At 38.6% G+C, this 23,387-nt stretch overlaps 1 protein-coding gene across 5 annotated transcripts in view; it reads left to right on the forward strand.

Moving 5' to 3' along the window:
* LOC124595731 (ATP-dependent DNA helicase Q1-like) overlaps window positions 1-21,884 on the forward strand; it is a 137,577-nt gene extending 115,693 nt beyond the window's left edge. For all 5 annotated transcript variants that reach the window (XM_047134602.1, XM_047134603.1, XM_047134604.1 and 2 more), the window contains 2 exons: window positions 15,343-15,525; window positions 21,248-21,884. In XM_047134602.1, the coding sequence (XP_046990558.1) occupies window positions 15,343-15,525; window positions 21,248-21,786 (722 nt within the window). In that variant the 3' untranslated portion in view covers window positions 21,787-21,884. The remainder of the gene's footprint in view (window positions 1-15,342; window positions 15,526-21,247) is intronic.
* The last annotated feature ends 1,503 nt before the right edge of the window (window positions 21,885-23,387 follow it).

The following is a 23,387-nucleotide window of genomic DNA, read 5'->3' on the forward strand; positions in this document are numbered from 1 at the left end:
CCGCAAAGTCATATCGACATGTACTGTCATTCGGCAGCAAGGCCTGAATGATTTACACTTTGTATGCACGAAACAATAAACGTTTGTGTAAAATGTCATGGAGAGAGCTGTAATTCACGTGAGGCCCTGCGCACCAATTTCTTCGGACTTTGCAGAAAAGACTGCCTTACAGCTTCCACCCTGTCTGCTGAGGTTCTTGGTCGACCAGACCTCGGAAGGTCAGCAACCGATCCTGTGTTCTTGAACTTCTCATACCAGGCTTTAATGCTCCTGATATCAAGTGGATTCCTTCCAAAGGTTGTCTGGAAGTTTCTCTGCACTGTGGTTGGTGATCGTGTCTCATGGTACCACAGGACACACTGTGCCTTCTCCTGATTGGTTAACATAGCTTCTTGGGTACTGCACCTCATCCACTACTTACGTACTGCAAATCTAAAACAGAAAAAAAACTTTGATAGTGGTGAACAGTTCGACACAAGTTTCATATTTGTATCTTACTTCTAGCCTGAGTTATCAATTTATGTAATAAGGGAAAGTCTTTTCGGACACCCTGTAGTTTAGACTAGAAGAGAATAGAAGCTTTCAAAATGTGGTGCTACAGAAGAATGCTGAAGATTATATGGGTAGATCACATACGTAATGAGGAGGTATTGAATAGAATTGGAGAGAAGAGAAATTTGTGGCGCAACTTGACTAGGAGAAGGGATTGGTTGGTGGGGCATATTCTGAGGCATCAAGGTATCACCAATTTAGTATTGGAGGGCAATGTGGAGGGTAAAAATCATAGAGGGAGACCAAGAGATGAATACACTAAACAGATTCAGAAGGATGTAGGTTGCAGTAGGTACTGGGAGATGAAGCTTGCACAGGATAGAGTAGCATGGGGAGCTGCATCAAACCAGTCTCAGGACTGAAGACCACAACAACAACAACAACAGAATATACAAGAAACTTAAGCAATATCAATAAGATAAACAGAAATGAATAAATGCATGAAAAAGGAGTGTGAGGGAACACACTGTAAATGAAATCTTTCAGAGTGTGTTGGTACTGCATTTTAAAAGGTAAAAAAGCTAAAAATATACAAATACAAAAGGAGTGAACAGGAAAAACATTAACACTATACTCAAAACTGTGCCTATATAACAGTTTGTATTAAATAAGTGAACAAAGTAAAATAAAAACTATACACATTCTCGTAGTAATGTGAAAAGTGATAATGGAACAAACAATGAAAAGTCCAGTATGGCCTAATATATTGCTCATATAATAATAGCTCGAAGAATTTACCTCAAATTGGTGCAGGTATTATAATCAACAAACAAATCCGAAGTATGACTGAGGAGCAAGCAAAATGGAATACAAGCAGATTGTCTAACCTTCTCAGATGATATTGTGATGTCTTGGAATCATTAGAAGAGGCAGCTAACCCAGTCCACGCAACTCCAGAGATGAGCAAGTAAAGTATAGCTACAAATTTCTATAGAGAAGATGCAGTGTATGGCAGACATCAGAGCAGTTCCTAGGTGGAGGTCAATAGAAGGAAGAAAGATTCAGAAGGGGGGGCAGAGATACCTGGGAAAATGGAACATTTACAGTAAGAAGACTATTTCAGTCAATGGAAAATTGAGACATTATCATACAGTGATCTGCCCTGAAGTGTTTTAAGTAGCAGGAACTCTTAGCCTAGTAAGAACAGGAGACCAGAATTGGTGGAATGAGAGATTCTCAGGAGGATATCAGGACCTCGAAGAACAGAAAATTGCGTTCATCCAGTTGCAATTCAGCTAGTGCACAAAATCAGTTATTGTTATTGCATCAGAATATCCAAGGGCTAAGGGGGTAAGCTTTAATGAGTTGCTTATTTGTGTTGAAGAATTAGAGTTGAGCAAACCAGTTGATATAATCTGCCTATCTGAACATTACATGACTACTGGTATAGATATGTTAAATGTTACAGGATTCAAGTTAGCTTTTTATTTCTGTAAAGAAAATATGGAGAAAGGGGGAGTTGCCATATTTGTCAGAAAATGTTTTGATTTCAAGAATATTGATATTAATAAATTTTGTTTGGAGCAGCACTTAGAAGCTTGTGGAACAGAAGTAGTGTTTCATAATAAGTCCTTCATAATAGTAGGTATATGCAGAACACCTTCAGGAAATTTTAACCTCTCCACAAAAAATCTGGAATGTCTGCTGTCCCATCTCATGGGGAAAAAACAAGGAAATAGTGATTGCTGGTGATTTTAATGTGGATTTATTGAAAAGCTCTGTCAGTGAACAATTATTGCAGTCAGTAACACTGTCATTCAATTTAGTTCCTACTGCGAACTTTAATACTAGGATATGTGAATGCTCCAAGACTGCTACTGATAATATCTTTGTAGACAAATCTATGGAAAAAAGTCATATCACAAAACCAATAGTAAATAGGCTATCTGATAATGACATGCAGCATATTGTGTTAAATGTTGAAACTTGTCAGAATAAAAAATCTATTAAATCTGAGTAGAGTCAAAAATTGAGAAATTGAGGAAATTGCTCAAAGACATGAACTGGATAATGTTTACAATACTTCTGGCTCAAATGGAAAATACATTCAGTAATAAAGTTACCTCCACTTTTGAAAATTGTTTTCCTCTAAAGGTAACTCAAATCACACAGAAGTCAAAAAATAAACTTTGGATTACACAAGGAATAAAGATATCATGTGGGACAAAAAGGAGACTGTGTCTACTATCTAGGAACAGCTATGATGTTAGAATTCTAATGTATTACAAAGAATACAGCAAAATATTGTAGCAAGTAATCCAGAAATCGAAGCAGCTTTATTATGAGAGAAAGATAATTACATCAGGCAACAAAATAAAAACTGTATGGGATATAGTGAAGACAGAGACAGGTGGGGCCAAAAAGGTTAACAGTGCAATGCATTATCTGAGACCAGTCTTTAAAAATAACTTCAATAAAATGGACATGACACTCACATCTCCCAAAGAAGTAGCATCCATCATAAAATTCTTAAAATCTAGGTATTCCAGTGGGTATGATAACATATCAACGAAGTTAATCAAAGAGTGCTCATGTGAGTTGAGTTCTATCTTAAGTTATTTGTGCAATCAATCTCTTATCAGTGGAACGTTTCCAGACTGGCTAAAATATGCTGAAGTTAAGCCTCTTTAGAAGAAGGGAGATAAAGAGATACCATCAAACTATCAACCAATACCACTTTTTCCGGCTTTCTCAAAAATATTTGAAAAGGTTGTGTTTCAGTGTCTTCTTAAGCATCTGACTGCAAATAATATATTGTCCAAGTCACTGTCTGGATTTCTTAAAGGTTCTGATGTAGAGAAAGCTATTTCCACTTACAGTGAGAATGTACTTAATTTATTAGATAATAAATTAGAGGCTACTGGCATTTTCTGTGACCTGTCAAATGCTTTTGACTGTGTGAACGACAGCATTCTTTTAAGTAAATTAGAATATTATGGTGTATCTGGTTCTGCTGCCTAATGGTTTGAGTCTTATCTATCTAACAGGAAACAGAGGGTGTCGTCGTGAAATACCTTTGCAGTAAGCAGTCAGTCTTCATCTGACTGATAATTACTTTCATATGGTGTTCCTCAAGGTTCCATCTTGGGTCCATTGCTTTTTCTTGTGTACATTAATGACCTCTCATCTGTTACATTGCCAGATGCTAAGTTTGTTTTGTTTGCATATGATACTAACATTGCAATAAGTAGCAAGTGAAATACAGATTTAGAAATAGCTGCTAATCAAATTTTCACTGTAGTGGTTTAAAGCTAATTCACTGTCATTAAACTTTCAGAAGACACAGAATATGCAGTTCAGAATCTGTAAGAGATTTCCTTCCAGTATATGTATAACATATAAAAACGTGCAGATTGAAGAGGTTGACAGTGTTAAATTTCTATGATTACAACCCGATAATAAATTCAGTTGGGATGGGCATACCACAGAATTGCTTAAGTGTCTAAACAAGTCTATATTTGCCGTGAGAATGGTGTCAGATGTAGGAGATATAAATAAACATAAGAAAAGTTGCATACTTTGCTTACTTTCATTCTATTATGTCATAGGGGGTCATATTCTGAGGCAACTCACCAAACCGAGCAAAAGTTTTTAGGGTGCAAAAGCGTGTTATAAGAATCATTTGTGGTGTAAATTTAAGAACGTCATGTAGAAACCTGTTCGAGGAGCTTTATATTCTAACCTCTGCTTTTATTCTTAAATGAAATTTGTTGCAAGCAATACATCTGTTTCCAACCAATAGCTCAATACATAGCATCAGTACTAGGAATAAGAACAACCTACATAAAGACCTAAAATCACTTATCTTGGTCCAAAAAGGGGTCCAATATTCAGGAACGCACATTTTCAATAAATTGCCGGCAGCCATTAAAAACTTGGTTTCAGGTTAAGCACAGTTTAAACAGAGTTTGAAAGACTTTTTGATAGGCAACTCCTTCTACTCCATTAATGAATATCTTAACAGAGACTGTTAGGCCAGCTTAAGTAAAAATATCTGTTAGATTTCAGATTTGACAGCATTTGGTCACAACAGTCATAATTAGATATTTTGTGTATGATAAATTTATTAACAGTAAATAACAGTGTTTCATTCTGACAGCGTGTTACTTCTGTAAATATTAGCTGTTCCAGTTTACCACATTGCATTCGCCTATTTCGACAATCTCCTGACAAATGATCAGGGTAGTAAGTATTACATTCAAATGTTTTATGTTATACTTTCTGACATGTTCCACACCCATGAGAATCATTTTATTTTTTGGGTCTGTGGAATGAAACCTGAACCTAATCTAATATATGTATAGAACACTAGTGTGACCCATTCTCGAGTACCACATGAGCATTAAGGATCCCCACTAGGTCATAATCAAAGCAATTCAGAGGCTTAATGCTATATTTGTTACTAGTGGGTTCTGTCAGCACACAAGTATTATGGAGATACTCCATGAACTTGAATGGGAATCCCTGGAGGGAAGATGATGATCTTTTCATAAGGCACTATTGAGGAAATTTAGAGAACAGGCATTTGAGGCATATCACCACAGAAAAATTATGCTGTTGACTGCATACATTTTGCTTAAGGACAATAAATATAAGATGAGAGAAATTAGGGCTTGTACAGAGACTTTTAGACAGTCATTTTACCCTTGGTTTATTTGGAACTGGCACAGGAAAGCAAATCACTAGTAGTGGTATGTGGTGCCCTTTGGTATATGCCGTATGCTGGCTTGCAGAATATGAATGTAGACATACTTGTATTTCACATGTCACAATCAAATAAATAATGACTTCAGCCTGTTAGTCCACTAGTACTTGACTGCCACCAATAATGATATACGTTTGGTCACCCCTGTCACGATCTTCCTCAAACAAGGGATCGCTATTGCTATTTGTGATCTTTTGTACATTTGTGATGTCAGATATGTCAGTATTAATAGAGCATATGTATGTAAAATACTTTTGTTAGCACCATCTGTGAGTGCCACTTATATCATCTCAGATCATCTATTAACAGAATTTTAATATGTGAAACAAATACTAACAAAGAGATAGGGGGGCTGGCCAGTACTTACCTCAGCTCAGTACAGCCGATAGATACGCAAAAAGAGAACAGAAAATTTACATTCCTAGCTTTCGGAACTTTGTTCCTTCATCAGGGAGGAGAGAGGGGAAAAAAGGGTAGAAGGGAAAGTGGATTCAGTTACTCACAACCCAGGTTATGAAGAAACAGAGAGGGTAGCAAGGATGGAGGCATGGTTGTCAGAGGGAAGCCAAAGATATTCTACTGTTAAGTACTGTGCAAGCTTCAAACCAAAGAGGATGCATACAGAAGTAAAGAGGTATATAGTATAAAGATAAATACAATTATGTAAGATGAAAAGATGTGTGAATGGCTAAAGAGGAGAGGGAAAAAGGAGATGACTGAAGAGTAAATGGGAGTGAGGCTGGTTAATGTAGGTTCAGTCCAGGGGGATGGTGGGATGAAAGGATGTGTTGGGTGGGAGAAGCCAAATGGCACGTATGTTGTAGCAGGTTCCTAAGCCCCTTGAATTATGCTGGTGAGCATGCTCTGCTACTGGGTATTGGACATCTCCTAGGCGGACAGTTCGTCTGTGCCCGTTCATGCGCTCAGCCAGTTTAGTTGTCGTCATACCAAGGTAAAAGGCTATGCAGTGCATGTCAGCTGATAAATGACGCGTTGTTTCACATGTGACCCTGCCTTGAATTGTGTATGTTTTACCAGTAGCGGGACTGGAGTAGGTGGTTGTGGGGGGGATGCATGTGGCAGGTTTTGCAGCAGGGTCGGTTACAGGGGTAGGAACTGCTGGGTAGAGAAGGTGGTCTGGGAATATTGTAGGGTTTGACAAGGATGTTACGGAGGAGGAATGTATTGTTCGGGAGATCTGTTTGTGGACAAGGTCTGCAGGATAGTTGTGGGAGAGGGAAGCACTGGTCAGGTTATTGGTGTAATTGTTGAGGGATTAGTCACTGGAGCAAATACGTTTGCCACAAATACCTAGGCTGTAGGGAAGGGAGCATCCAACAACAATGTTCATACCCCCCAGACCACACAGAAGCATCCCCCTTGTCACCCAATATTATCCTGGCCTCGAATACATCAACAAATTACTCCGCCAGGGATATGACTTTCTCAAGTCAACCCCTGAAATGAGATCATCCCTTGACAATATTCTCCCCATACCACCCAGAGTTGCCTTTCGTCACCCCTCTAACCTCCGTAACATCCTTGTCAAACCCTACAATATTCCCAGACCACCTACTCTACCCAGCGGTTCCTACCCCTGTAACCGACCCCGCTGCAAAACCTGCCACAAGCATCCCCCCACAACCACTTACTCCAGCCCCGCTACTGGTAAAACATACACAATTCAAGGCAGGGCCACATGTGAAACAACACATGTCATTTATCAGCTGACATGCCTGCACTGCACAGCCTTTTACATTGGTATGATGACAACTAAACTGGATGAGCGCATGAACGAGCACAGACGAACTGTCGGCCCAGATGTCCAATACCCAGTAGCAGAGCATGCTCTCCAGCATAATTCTAGGGACTTAGGAACCTGCTACAACGTATGTGCCATTTGGCTTCTCCCACCCAACACCAGTCCCTCGGAACTGCAGAGATGGGAACTTGCACTCCAACACATCCTTTCATCCCGCCATCCCCCTGGACTGAACCTACGTTAACCAGCCTCACTCCCATTTACTCTTCAGTCATCTCCTTTTTCCCTCTCCTCTTTAGCCATTCACACATCTTTTCATCCTACATAGTTGTGTTTATCTTTATACTATATAACTCTTTACTTCTATATGCATCCTCTTTGGTTTGAAGCTGGCACAGTACTTAACAGTAGAATATCTTTGGCTTCCCTCTGAAAACCATGCCTCCATCCTTGCTACCCTCTCTGTTAACCTTTCGCTGTTGCTTCATAACCTGGGTTGTGAGTCACTGAATCCACTTTCCCTTCTTCCCTTTTTTCCCCTCTCTCCTCCCTGATGATGGAACAAAGTTCCAAAAGCTAGGAATGTAAATTTTCTGTTCTGTTTTGTGTATCTATCGGCTGTACTGAGCTGAGGTAAGTACTGGCCAGCCCCTCTATCTCTTTGTTAGTATTTGTTTCACATCTTTATATAAGATTTTCCATTAATCATTTAGAATTTTAATATGTATATTTCTTACCCAAACAGTTTCTTTACAGAACGACCATTTTGTGTCTCCCTCTTTCAGGGTCAGGGATGAGTCCATTCCTCTGAGCACAAGAGATATCCCTTCTCTCAAACGGCATCTTCGTTTTCAGTTTTGCCACAGTTGTATCCATACACTAACCTTCTAGAAGCTGCTGTATCATGTAAATCTTCCGACCATGTCAGCGACCCCACTCAGCCGTTTCTTCTCCCATCTTCTGAAACAATGGCAGATATGGCTATCTCTCACTCCCTTGAATTCTGCTGCTCCACTGTCTTCAAAATTGTATACAAATCAAACTGTAAGTCTGAGTTAAATGCTGATCGCATCAATTAAGTGGAAATTTTCTACTGCATATTTTCGATCCAAGTACCCATAGTTTATTCTTTATGTTAACTTATATTATAATGAAATTTATTTTTGGTGATGAGCGTGGCCACTGCCTTGTGTCATGTGATTAACATTTAACAATATGCAACATGAGACAACTTGTACGATGTTTTCTTCTCAGCAAAAGGTCTTGAATGTAAATGAGGATCAAAAATTGTTTTGTATCACTCTTAGATGCAGAATGAAATGTTTATATTTGATATGACTGACACCGAAACATGCAAAGCTTCAGAATAGAGAACAAACATCTGTAGACAAAAATTCAGGCTGTGTGTGAGCCTATTGTGAAGTCTATTGTCAGAACTGCACCATACTAAGTGGATTAAAATGCTTTATCAAACTTTAATGTCTTCAGATTCTGATCAGAGACATGAACGTGCAAGTGTGAATACAGATAAGGACTTGTGTGTGGATGCAGTGTGGATAGGGATAGCATACCTCTACCAGTATGATATAAGCATCACCACCAGCATATGAAACTACTAATGGAGACACACATCTTTCTGGTAATATTTGTAGTGGTGTCGATAATGTTCATAGAATGTAACAGTGGTAACTCAGCAACTATTTGCACCAGTACCCTACAACAAACTCCATTGCAATTTACGTCTTTTCTACTATCACAGTAGTACTAATAGCATAGTACTAATAAGTTGAAAAATGTATTTGGGATGCTATTAAACATTATTATTATTTAAGCTAACTTCATGAGTTCCATTCAGTATAAACAACTCTCTGTTACACGTCTCTTATGGGAAATATTCATGGTGAGAGATTCCATTGAATCACGTGGTGTACAACGTGACGTATATTGTGCAAAAATTAATAAAATTCATTTAAGTACTACTCTAGGTTTCGGTAATACTTTACTTAATTTGAATGTCATTTTGTAAATTAGTATCTGGTATGTTGTTGTGCTCTTCAGTTTGTAGACTGGTCTGATGCAGGTCTTTATGCTACTCTATCCTGTGCAAGCCTCTTCATCTCTGAATATACCTACACATGCACACACGTGCATGCATGTAGCTACATTGTACCAATGAAACACACAATGCCAGGGCTACAGTGTGGCAGGTAGTTTGGCATCAAGAGTTGTGTTGGGTGGGATGGATAGAGGGAGAAAGAAGCAGGGAGGAGGGGAGTATTGGAGATGGGTAGCTGATGGCTCAGAGGGAGGCAGTAAGTGTATAGGGTAGGAATGCAACACACAGGGAGTTTGTGCAGCACATGATAAAATGAGGTGGAGAATGGATTGGGAGGAGGTGACAGGACACAGGAAGGGGAGATTGTTGGGTAGAAGATGTGGGTATAGTGAGTTAGCAAAGATTGAGGCCAGGAGGGTTAAGGGAGTGGAGGATATGTTCAAAGGATAAATCATATTTGCATAGTTCAGAGAACATGATGGGATGAAGGATCCAGATGGCACCAGTTGTGAAGCAACTATTGAACTCGAGTGTTTTGTGCTCAGCAGTGTGTTCTGCCAGTGGGTGGTCAGCTCTGGTCTAGGCCACGGTTTGGTGATAGGCATTCACTCTTTTGGACAACTGATTGGCGGTCATGCCCACATAAAATGCTGTGAAGGAATTGCAGCAGACACAGATGCTTCCACAGGTGTCCCTGCACCTATCAGTATTGGGTAAGCCTGTGACAGGAATAGAGTAGGATCTGCAGGGTGGGAGACTCAGGCAGGTATCGCACCTGGATCTTCCACGGGGATATATGACCGCTTTGGCAAAGGGTTGGGAGTGGAAGTGGCATAAGGATGGACCAGAATGTTTTGTAGCTTTGGTGGCGGCTGAATAACACTTCAGGAAGGGTGAGAAGGATTGTGGGTAGGATTACCTCATATACAAGCCTGGTGATAGTTAAATCCTTGACAAACAACTTGGTTCATTTGTTCCAGGTTGGCAGGATATTGGGTAATGAGAAAGGGGGGGGGGGGGGGGTACTCTTTTACCTTTTACAGCTGGTTCTTGGGGGATGTGGGATTAGGGTGTATTTGAGAATATGGTGCAGTTAATCTGTTTGTGGACTGGGTTTGGTGGATGGTGCCTGTCTGTGAAGGACTAAGACTGTGAGCAAAGGAATTCTCATCACTACAAATACACTTTCCACAAGTGGGTATGAGAAATGGCAGCTATTTTTTGTGTGGAAGAGATGGCAACTGTCAAAATGCAGTTACTATTGGTGGTTAGTGGGCTTGAGATGGACAGAGGAGTGGATGGAGCCATCAGAAGGATGTCAGTGTGTGTTTGTCTTGGGTCCAGATCTTGAAGATATCATCAATTAACCTGAACCAGATCAGGGATTTGGCAAATACTTTCATTATTTGCAGAATTATGTAGAGAACTTTAAAAAAAATCATTCACATAGCTTATGAAGGGATATGGAGCACTGGAGCACTGAGGAACACCAAAATCTGTATATCTTATTCTTGACCATCTCATCTCTAGTACTTCTCAATTTTCTTATGTAATTTCTCAACACTGTTGTTTAATATTAAATATGTTGCTAGTCATTGTATGGGTTTTACAATGACACCACCTATTGTAATTTATGACAAGACTGCATCAAGATGTTCTGCGTTGAGAGGTCAGTTAATAGTTCTGCTGCTGACATGGGACTTGAACCATTTCTCAAACCTGGAAATCCCTTAATATATCAGCGTTGTTGTAATGTTCCAAGATGCTTTTTAAGATAGTTTCTCAACCAGTTTGCTGTATGCGGTTTCATGCAGACACCACTTTCAACAGTATCTATAAAGTAATGAGTAAAAATATTGCTAAGTAGAAAGGAATCAGAAGTGGTATAGTTATTCACAGTTAATTCTACATTATTAATATTAATTTATGTTGCATGGTTTCTGATTATATTTATAACTGACCAGCAAGACTACAAAATTTTACCTTAGCATCCCATAGGAAACTTCCTGACAGATTAAAGCTGTATGCCGGACCGAGACTCAAGATTGGGACCCTTGTCTTTTGCGTGTAAGTGCTACCCAAGCACGACTCGTGAACTGTACTCACAGGTGAACTTCTGTGAATTTTGGGAGGTAGGACATGAGGAACATGTGGAAGTAAAGTAGTGAGGACAGGTTGTGAGTCTTGCTCCAGTGGCTCAGATGGTAGAGCACATGCTCACAAAAGGCAAAGGTCCTGGGTTTGAGTCCCAGTCCAGCACACAGTTTTAATCTGTCAAGAAGGTTCTTGAGAACTCTCATGTTTGTTGCACTACTTCAGATGTTGTATGGATGTCATCACTAGCTGAGTGAATACATTCAACAAATCTTGTGGAAGTGTTTTCACTGTCAGAGTATAATGATGTGTAATGCTGTGGCTGATCATTGCATTTGAAGCAACCTCTTTCACCAATGTGCACAATCCAGAGTGAATGCTCACCAAGGAATATGCCCTGTATGTTCATAACACCTGCCAGCTTTGACCAGTGCAATTCAGTATCCTCAACAAAATTCTTCAGTGATTGGAAACCAAGTTCCTCATGTGTAGAGGTGTCCATTGAATCTGAGAACAAGTATTTTTCTCTCATTTTCTTTCATGACATCATCTTTTGTGTGTTGAATGTAAAAAAGCAGCAGTGAATGAAATCCAACATTGACCAGTTTATCATCCCATGAAAGGAAAAAATCCCACAGCAAACACTCTTTCTCCTCACTCCTTATGATCAGGTATGTCATGAAAAGCATAACAGTATCATTGCACACTTATATTTAAATGAGGAAATCTGACTGTGCCACAACTTCCAAAAATGCTCTCTTTATTCTGCACCTTTGTATTTTGTACTTCACAATGTCTTGTGAGTACAAGTCGTGAGTCATGCTTGGGTAACTCAGTCGGTAGACTACTTGCCCGCAAAAGGCAAAGGTCCTGAGTCGAGTCTGTGGCACACAGTTTTAATCTGCCAGGAAGTTTCATATCAGCACACACTCTGCTCCAGAATGAAAATTTTATTCTGGAACTATCCCCCAGGCTGTGGCTAAGCCATATCTCCACAGTATTCTTTCTTCCAAGAGTGGTAGGCATTCAGGCTTTGCAGGAGAGCTTCTGTGAAGTTTGGAATGTAGGAGGTGAGATACTGGTGGAAGTAAAGGTGTGTGTTTGGGTTGTGAATCATCCTTGGGTAGCTCAGTTGGTTGAGGTAAGGCAAAGGTCTTGAGTTCGAGTCTTGGTCTAGCACATGGTTTAAATCTGCCAGGAAGTTTTGTACCAGCACACACTCTGCTGCAGAGTAAAAATTTCATTTAGGAGCTTCATATATGTTGGGTAATTCTTTTCTGCATTCAATCTCCTAACTTATTTTCAGACCTGATATTTGTGCTGCTTCTAGAATTGTTTATATAACTTGTAGTTAGTCTGTGCAAGCTATACAATTTTCAGAACTTTTGTTATTACATATAATGGCAAAGGTTTTTATTTTAAAGGTGGATTTTTATAGATATTATTCACTTTTTTTGAATGCGATTGGTACTGTTTTTGTCCAGTGGGGACTTCTAAGAGGAGGTTCCATTTATTGTTGACCCACGACTGTGTCTACGCATAGCAATTATGTGCAGATATATATCTTTTGTGTTTGTACATTTTTCTTGGTTTTAATTTGGTATTGCAATATCTGCTGAGATGATGTGGTCATAATGATCTATTAAAATACCGTTTGTGTTAACTGTATTGCAGGTACTTGTCATCATAGATCTTTAACCTCATAAGATAGGATGCAATATGTTAAAGTTTGCTTTCCTGACAATCATGAGAAGTGTTCATTTTTAGATCTCCGGGTATGGTGTTATTTAAATTCCTACACCATGGCATTAATTTATTCAAAACTCCATCAAAAGATTTCAGGAATGAATTAAGTTTTCCAGATGAGAGTATGTATCTACCAACAACAAAGAAATAAATAGAGTGAAACGTGAATTGAAATTTTGACTCTTTGTCAACATAAAACTTATTCACGCATGACACTTTCCCTGTAGTGCATAGAAGCTTATATTTTCTCAAGTATATGACGATGCCACCTACTTTATTACGTGTCATGCAGTAAGATGTTTCTAGTTTATAATTTGAAATAGTGAATGTTATCTACTGATTTCTGGTGTTCTGTTACAAACTACTGTAGATGGAGTCAGTCCTGTAATAAATGATGCAAAAGCATCTCATTAACATCTTGTACTTATAACGCAAAAATGATAGCGTACTCTTTCATGAACTTAAGGATGTATGAGGCATATATGAAACATATTTTCATTTTCCAGGCCTTTATTGTGTTTCTTCATGGGATCAGAACGTCAATTTTTGGATTTGGCATTGTTAATGTTAGAGTATGGCCAGATGCATTTTCTGTCACCAGCTGCAAATGTCTGAGTCTAGTATTATCTCGTGTAAAAGTGTGCAAATGTTTTCTGTACATTTAGAAATTGTGTAACTGAGGTAGGACATGAGAAGCAGCCTGGTATTCTCTTGTTGAATGTGAGAAACTGCCTAAAAACTACATCTGTGCTTATTGGCGCTCTGAATCTCATTGTTAATCCACCAGGTGAATTCCAGCCTGCTGATGTGTGCGGATAACCATGTGGGTCCATAAGTGAAACACACACGCTGGTGTTATCTCATGTAGCACCAATACAGTGTTTATTTGTCCTTAAAAAAAAGGTCACGTTTGTCCTGCATGTGCATTGCTTCAGTGACATAGTATTTCAGGATTAACTCTCCCAAGAAATTGTAATTTTTGTCCTTGAGATGAATGACCTCTGCAACATTACATTGCACATTCAACTTATTGTTTACTATTTCTAGAAACTGTGTTTATTACCAAGTCCTTCCTTAACCTACTGAGATGTAGATAATGGGTCATATGGAATTTTCTTCCTGTGCAGCTTATGTCAGCAAATGTTATTTTATTAAATCTTGTGTATGTATTTTGTATCTCCTTATTTACACATGACCAGTCTGCTTACTCGTTATGATGCTTCTCAGTGTGTGCAGTCTTCTTTTGTCAAGATCACTAGATCTTTTGTTTCATTACTTGCTACATGGTTCGTTTCCACTAAGATCAAGAAAAAGTCTTTGTTTGATAATGGTGACATCCGAACAGAAAGCATCCCATAGAAGTTGCTGCCTGCAATTTTGTGCCTAGTTTCACTGTACTGGTTATATTTTGATGTATGTATGTATGTACTACTTCTATTTTGAAACTTTGCAGCTAAGATTTGCCCTTCCATATAGAATTATTTTACATTTTTTGACAGTTTACTGATTTTAGGCATAATAGTACTTTGGTGCTGTGTGATGACACTGTTTTGTCTTTTGCCCATAGTAGCTGATAATGCCGTATGAGAAATTCTTTCAGATCACTTCATTATCAGTGACCACACTATGATAGCATTATTTTTATAATACTGAAAATGTCTGTGTCATGCTTTGATTTCAGTTTAGTTTTTCTTCTCGTGTGATTCGAGACTGCTCATTGCACTCTCACAGTCTGTAACTAAAAGCCCATAAAAGGGGTTTGGGTTTTCATGTACAAAATTTGTGTTGCATGCACTGTTTACATGATTACAGACTTCTTCCATGTTGTATTTGTGTGTAACTTCCATCCACTTTCAGAAGCAGATTAGATACTTGCACAACTTCTAGCATATTCAGCTTACTTGTTCCTACATGAAATTTCAAAGTGTCCATTTTCAGTGCATGAATTGTAAACTGTAACCTCTATGCATTCAACTTCATGATTTTCACATGCTTTCTTTGTAATGGGGAAAAATTAACATTTTTATGAAGAGAAATGTGATCAACGTACACATTGGATGCCATCTTGATCTTATCTGTGTATTTTTCTCTGGCATTTCAGTGAGTTCCCTTTCACAGTATGGCAGTGGCATGACTGCAGTTCTCAAAATCTCTGTACACAAAAATTTGGCGTTTTTTTCTTTGTACATCTTCCACGGTTGTAATCAGACATGATTGGTATGGTTGCTATGGGTCCCACACACAACTGCACTACTACATACGATGTCTTACCAGGAAAAAGTACTCTTCTTGCTTCACCTTTCTCAACCAGCCCTCCAAGATTCTTGTCACTTCCAAGAAGACCCTGTTTGCCTTGCAGTCCACCCCACTTTCATGCATTTGTGTTTTAAGCCAAAATAATTAGATGGAAACTTTGGTTCCCTACAGGTCAAATGTTGATCGATGCCTGGCTGGGTAAAGGAAAAGCCAACCTCAGGGTGAGTGGTGTTCCTGTACCACAGTTCAGCCGTGAGAATTGTGAGGCAGTGGTGGCATATTTATTGATCCAAGGGTTCCTGCAAGAAGATTTTCATTTCACCCCATATTCAACTCTTAGTTACGTCAAAAGAGGTAGGTATTTAGCTTATCACAGTTTTGAAAATACCATTTTGATGAAGAAATTTTAAATTTTTGTGTAAAATAATCATCATTTTCTAAAATTTTTGAGAAGGTAATGTACTCCATGATTGTTGCCCACCTGTATAGTAATGGGGCAGCCTACTTAGCCAATCACAGTTTGGATTTCAAAAGGGCGCATTCTATTGAGTCAGCTTTTTATACATTTATACCCCACATAATACAATCATCAAATGATAAAGTATAATCAACTGGGATCTTCTGTGACATGTTGAAGGCTTTTGATCATGTCAGTCTTTATATTCTATTAGAGAAGTTAGGTTTTCATGGCATGCATAACTCACCTAATACCAAACAGTGTTGTGAAGCTGAGCAAAGCAGCATCATCAGAGAGGATAGTAAATGATGATTTTGTGATAGTTACTGAATAGTTTTGCATAAAGGGCTAACTTTAAACTTTAAAAAACACAGTTCATCCAGTTTTGTACTGTCAAAAATATCCCACCTAGTATGCCAACAATAAATAATAGAGTAGAAAATAATAAGTTCTTAGATGTACATGTTGATGAAAACTTAAACTGGAAAAACCATTTAACTCAGCTACTTTTGCCACAAGAATAATTGCCAACATTGGGAAACAGAAGTCAGTAAGATAACATATTTTGCATATTTTATTTCATTGATGTCTTGTGGGATAACATTCTGCAGTAACTTCTCAATTAGGCAAAAAGTATTTATTGCACAAAGCAAGATAATTAGAATTATGTGTGGAGTTCACATGTGTACATCTTGCAGGGATCTCTTTAAGCAGCTAGGAATACTAATGACAGCCTACAGTAGGTCTACATTTATTCACTTATGAAATTTGTAATCAACAATCCATCTAAGTTTAAGATGAACAACACTAGAAGAAAAAATGATCTGCATTACGCTTCAGGGAATGGCACTTTATCACCAAGTGGGATGAGATACGCAGCTATAAAACTCTTTGGCAATATACTTGTGGAAATAAAATGTCTGGCAAGTGGCTGAAATGTTTTCAAATGTAGATTTAGCAACCTCGTCTATATCATACAGGAATTCTTAAGTAGAGATAGACATTTTTAAATAAAAGCACCTGTAAATGACCAGCACATAGCCTTATAATTATTATATTTTATTTTTTTAAATTTGTTAGTTTTTTGCATTTGTTCTGTTGAAATATTGCATATAATAAGGTTTATTGTGAATTTAATGTGTATAACAAGTAACTAATTAAACTAAAAAAAGGTGTTTTCTGTAATAAATTAAAGTTATATGTTAAATACAATTACTGGACAACAGTCCTGACACCATGCATTTAAAATGGATAAGCTGTTGCACCACAGTTTGGAGTCCACATTAAACTGTAGGTCCCCCAGTAACAGATGAGGTAAGTCAGTGCAAAGGCTGAAGGAAGGTAATGGCATACCATCTCCATTAGGACCATGCCTAGTAAAGCACTGTGGCATACAAACCAACCTTTGGGTTGATGATAGCTTTAGTTTTTTATTTCTCATAAACAGTTTTTATATGCATCTGTAAGAGGTAGTTCAGGTTTTGTTCAGAAAAGGGAAGGGAAGGGATATGTAACACAAAAGAAATTTTTCCGCATGTCTTATTATAAGAAGCTAAATAAAAATAAGAGGTGGTAGGAATCAGTTGGAAGTAGTTGGTCCAGAATGGTCATGGAGACTAGAGTGAGAGGAGAGGGCAAATTAATGCCTTAACATAATTCGTGAGTTATCTTGTTTTATTATTTTGACAGAAACTTAAAATCCTGAGCATACTTGGGCTATTTAAGGACAGATCTCGCGGAGGGGGGACCACTTGTATCTGTTTCAACACTTATAATTAAGTGTGCGGCTGTTGAGTTTTGGTTCAGGTTGTTGCCACTAGGTATCCTCTTTACTGTGTACGGCTTTGGATACTTGACAACAAAACACGCACTTTCAGCCCCTCTCCTGTGGTGTTGTCAATTCGACACTTTCAACAGAGGATGGCGATAGTGATTCTGAGTTTGAAGTTGAATATAGCAGCTCAGAAAGCGAAGAAGAAATTGATGTTACTGCATTAGAGCTGAAAGTGACAACAGTTTGTCAGTTGAATGACAAGTGCTTGCCAGTGGTACGAGATAAATACACCCACTGAGCTTCAGACAGCTTCTCCATGATTTTTGTTCACATTAAACCATTGTAAAATACATGGTTAGACTTCATAGTTACACAGAAACTAAAAAATAACTTCAAGTTTCAGGATATTTTAGTGAAAGTCCAGTGCATGAGTATACTACGGATTTTATTATTGGTGAGATTCAATTTTTTTTAACCCATTATTTTGAGCTTTGAAAGCTATCTTTATATTCTGTGTGTAATGCCCTTCATTATAAGATGTTTTTCACCAGTAAAAAAATGTTTTTGTAACATAATTTGAAAAAAAAGTCATTAAGTGAAGCGGTTGATAAATTTGAAAAAAAAAGCAAAGTTTAGTTAACTTACAAAAGTTGTTCAAGGAGAGGAAGTATTTATCTAAAGCTGATATGAAGTTAGACTGGCCAGTTGTGTTACCAAAACAAGAAAATAATTTGACTGGATAGATAAAAAATCTACTCACCAAGCAGTGACAGAACACACATGTAAAAGACAATTGCAATTGTCAAGCTTTCGGAGCCAGTGGCTTCTTCTTCAGTCAGAAAGGTTGAATTGGAAGGAAGAGGGGTGAAGGAAAAGGACTGGAGAGGACTAGGAAAAGTGGTACACTTCGGGAAAGTCACCCAGAACCATCGATTAGGGGAGACTTACCACACAGGATGAGAAGGAAAGACTGATTGTTGGGGCTGCATCGGATGAGATTTGAAAACCTGAGAGCTTAAAGGTTTAAGACAGGGTAACATGCAGACAGAGATTACTGCTTAAATATCATGCATGAGTTAATAAGGGGGAAAAACTAAGTGCATTGTACGTAACAGAGGTGGGAGGGGGGCAGTGAAAAATATATGGGTGAGACAATGAAAGATGTAGAAAACTAAACTAGAGTGAAGCAAATAGTAGTTACTGTGAAGAAATGCTGAGACAGAAGAAATTAACATAAATTAAGGCCAGGTGGGTGGCGAGAACCAAGGACATGATGTTGTGCTAGTTCCCAACTGCGGAGTTCTGAGGAACTGGTGTCTGGGCAAGAATCCAGATGGAACATGGGGTGAAGCAGGCGCTGAGGTCACAATTGTCATGTTGTAGAGCATGCTCTGCAGCAGGATATCGCAAGTTGCCAGTATACACCATCTGCTTATGCCCATTCATCCTAATTGATGATTTGGTGGTAGCCATGCCAATGTAGAAGGCCGAGCGGTGTTTACATAACAGCTGGTATATGACGTGTGCCGTTTCACAGGTGGCTCTTGCTTTGATAGTATATGTTTTGCCAGTTACAGGGCTTCTATAGGTGGTGGTAGGAGGGTGCATAGGGCAAGACTTACAGCGGGGACGGTCACAGGGGTAGGAGCGATAGGGTAGGGAAATGGGTTCAGAAGGAGCATAGGGTCTGACAAGAATATTGTGGAGATTGGGAGGGTGACAGATAACTATTCTAAGTATGGTGGGCAAAGTTTCAGACAGAATGGATCTCATTTCAGGGCATGATTTTAGGAGTTTGTGGCCTTCGGTGAGGACAAGATCAACATCAAGGAAAGTGGCATGGGATTTGGAATAGGACCATGTGAAATTTAATTGGGAGAAGGTAGTCAGAGATTCCAGGAATTTTAGCAGGTCAGCCTCACCATCAGTCCATATGGTAAAGATGTCATCAATGTATCTAAACCAAACCAGGAGCTGAAGACTTATGGATCCCAGGAAAGTGCCCTCCAAGCGACCCATGAAACGGTTGGCATTTGAGGGAGCCATCCTGATTCCCATGGTCGTACCCGTGGTCTGTTTGGACGTCTGTCTGTCTGAGGTGAAGTAGTTGTTGGGAAGTATAAAGTTGATTAAGGTGAGTAGGAAGGATGTCATAGGTTTGGAAATGTTCAGCCGCAGCTGACCATGTATGTGGGGGCTGTTGGTATAGAGGGAGATGGTGGGAGTGGGACGGGCATGGATTTCAGACGATCTAGGACATGGTTGGTATCTTTGATGTAGGAAGGGAGTCTTTGTACTGTGGGTTGCAGGTGTTGATCAACTAAACTATGTTTAGTGGGTGCTTTGAAGCCAGTAACTATAGGATGGTCAGGATTATTGGGTATGTGGATCTTAGGAAGAAGGTAAAAGGTGTGGGTGTGTGGTTTGGATGGGGTGAGAAGCTCTATGGATTGAAGTGTTAGCCCTTGTGAGGGGCCTGATGTTTTAAGGAGGGACTGCAGGTCAATTTGAATCACAGGGATGGGATCTTGATGGCAGACACTGTATGTAGAGGTGTCAGGCAGCTGGCATAGACCTTCACTAACATACTCCTTTTGATCAAGTAATGCAGTGGTAGACCCTTTGTCTGCTGGGAAGATAATGATGGAGTCATCAGCATTTAGGGAATGTAGAGTCTGGAGTTCTGCAGAGGACGGGTTAGGGTCATGTTGTAGGGAAGATGTTTGAAATGTCTCATAATAAACATAGAATGTCAATGCTGTGTAAGGTAGTGATGCACTGCAGGAATTCTTGATTTCACCTAATCAGTGAGAAAATTCCACTACCAAATACAAAGATATCTGATTTAACTATGAATGATTGTACTGTGTTGTGGAAGATGGCCAGTGGTTTGTAGGTCTTGAGTGAAGGTGGTTTGAAACTCAAACACTGCATTAAATTTGTTGATGGTCAGAGCTAAGTGTTTAATTCTCTGTGTTCACATAGGTCTACATTATCAGGACAAATCCTTGATAGAGAAGTACACATGGTAAGAATATGTTTTTGACATGAGTAACATTCTAGTTTGAAGAATACTTTAATGTAAAAATTGAAAGCTTTCTGACAGCATGTTGTAAATTAGGCAGAGCAGTTGTCATAAGCTGTGATTTGCAACTAAGATATCTAAAGAAGAAAAAGCAAACAAGAAGAGATGTACAAGAAAGTAGCGTGCACCAGTCTCTTGGCATCCCACTACAAAATGTTTCCAGTGGATGAGGGTTCTGGACTTGTGTTGACCAGGGCAACAGTCAAATACCTTCTGGCTCCAGAAATAGGCCAAGATGGCACGGGAAACGGGCAGTATTGCATTATCCAAAATAGAATGTCAAGAAGACTTCGAAGATAGAGCACAGTCACCAGACGTAACACATCAAGAATGAAATGCATATTATCTAAACAACTTTAACAATTGTTGCATGCAATCTTCAAGGTGTTGCAATTTTAATGAGCAGTGTTGTATGCGGTGTTGGATCACAAGCCTTGCCACATCTCATATTATGAGCATATGCCAGACATTGGTGACACATAATTTGATTGGTTGATTCAATGGAGCATGTACCACTTCTTTACTTGTGTAATAGTCTCACATGTAATAGTTTGCTGAACACATGTCACACTAGTTTTTGGAAAACGGGGTGTATACTTCTCCTTGTGGTGCTTTCATAGAAGTTAGCAATGATGAGTAATCTTCCTGTATGAAGAAAAATTTGAAGAGTCTGTTAATGGTGATGTACATTTTCCCCTGTCTTTGCTTATCATTTGAAAAATTTTTGTAATTTAATTACTGATGTGATTTTTTCCCCCAGGGCCGAGGGCAGCAAGTGTGTTGGCGAACAGCTACTGTATAAAGATGGCCGTCCCTGGCAAGAAGCTCCCAATGCCAGTCGTGGTGAAACCTGCACTTGTGTCATCTGGTGCAGCTGAGAGAGAACCAGGAGCATACAAAGAGAAGTGTACAAATAATAAGACTACAATTGTGATAAGTCCTGATAGGGAAACGGATGTGAAAAAGGATAAAATGAAACAGGGTGGTGGGCACTCGGACTGTGGCTCGAAGTTGAATGGTGGTCCGAGTGCTTCCTCTGCAAAGAAACGTAAGAGTGATCATGAAACATTGTCCAACAAAAAACACAAATCAGAATCAAAATCTGATGTGCTTAGTAGTTCTTCTAATCATATTACCAAGAAATCAGATTTCATACCTACAAGCAGTGTTGAAACTGTGACGTTAGAGGACTCTGATAGTGAAGAGGCACCTGTTTTGAAGAGCACATCATTTTCGGCCAAGAAGCACAAGAAATATATTAGTTCAGGTAGCAGTGATGAGGACTTGGAATGTGGTTGAAATATGACCAAATGAGACTGTAATATGGCTATTTTTGTTACAAATGTATTGTGTAAAATACTGAAATATTAATATCCATTGCATTTTTCTAAAAGTAATTTACATATTTATTTATTTATTCATTCTGAATCATTCCATTAATGTGGAATAAGAAATAATCAAACAAACTTTGATTTGTATATTTTCAACCTCAGCTTGAGTATTTTGTGTATTATACAAGTAAATATGCAATAAGTAGATAGATCAAATTGAAGTGTATTTTGACATCATTTAATATTGTCAGTCAGCTTCCAAAACAAGAATAGCATGATCGTGCTTGACAAGCCAATAAAACTCTTTAATTACACCACTTTTAAAAAGACACGTCTGTAGGAGAAACAACAAATTAGAATGTAAGATGGGAGGAAAGTAAGCATGGGGACTTTAAGAAAATATGTGTTAACACTTCGAAGTGTGGGATTTGGGGAGTAACAAACTGAAGAAAAGTATTTAGAAATAACAGTGAATTATAACATAAGATTCAGGTTCCAGTTTGCTTACAATGCATTGGCAGAATTTTATATGTAAAAAAATTGAGAACTTCATTTGAAATAAAGGACAAGATAGAAACAAAAATAAAAGAAATGGTGAGAAAGGAGAAAAAAGCGAGGCAAAGATTAAGGGGGAAGTGAAGGTGGTAGTTTTTTGAGAGGAGGGGGAAACAACACAATAATAATAATAATAATGTAGCAAGCCTAATGTATATGTCTCTGTTATCTTCAAAAAGGCCTATGACTCAATCCACAGACCCCCACTATTTAGGATTCTTGAAGAAAAAGGATTGGATTGGAAAATACAGAAAATCATTCAGCAGACACTAACAAATACAACATCCAAAGTGAAATTTGTGGAAAAACTTTCAAAACCATTCGAGATAATAACATGGCTTAGACAATGTGATGGGTTATCGCCTTTGTTATTCAGTGTAGTTCTAGATAGAGTCATGGAAGAATGGGAAAAGAAACTTCAAGAAAATTGCTGGAAACCAATTTCATTAGGGGGGGGGGGGGGGGGAACCTATGAATCCCCTACTTAGCCTTTGCGGATGATCTCCCAGTAATGGAAGATTCTTGTGAGACGGCTATAAAACAGATAGAAACTCTAAAAGAATGCACAGAGAAAGTCGGCCTGTAGATCTCATTTGAAAAGACAGTGTTTATGACGACAAATTTAGACATTTTCAAATTACAAACCAAATATGGAGAAATTAACAGAGTATCACACCTTAAATACATAGGAGGAATTATCTCTGAAAAATATGAACAACAAGAAAGAATACAAAAGCTCGTAAAGGTTTAGGATTTGTGCAAAACCTCTATAATAAAAAATGCTTATCTTTAAATGCCAAAATTAGACATTACAAAACAGTAAGTAAACCATCAATGTTATATGCCAGCGGAACCTTGGCACTAAACAGGAAAACGGATATAGAAAATCTAAAGAAAGAAGAAAGGAAAATAATTACAACAATTTTTGGACCAAGATGGACCGCGTATGGATGGAGACTACAGAAAACGTCCAAAATTGAGGAATATTCTAACAAAGAGACAGACATGAGGAAA

Source organism: Schistocerca americana, chromosome 2, assembly GCF_021461395.2.
Source record: "Schistocerca americana isolate TAMUIC-IGC-003095 chromosome 2, iqSchAmer2.1, whole genome shotgun sequence".
NCBI lineage: Eukaryota > Metazoa > Arthropoda > Insecta > Orthoptera > Acrididae > Schistocerca > Schistocerca americana.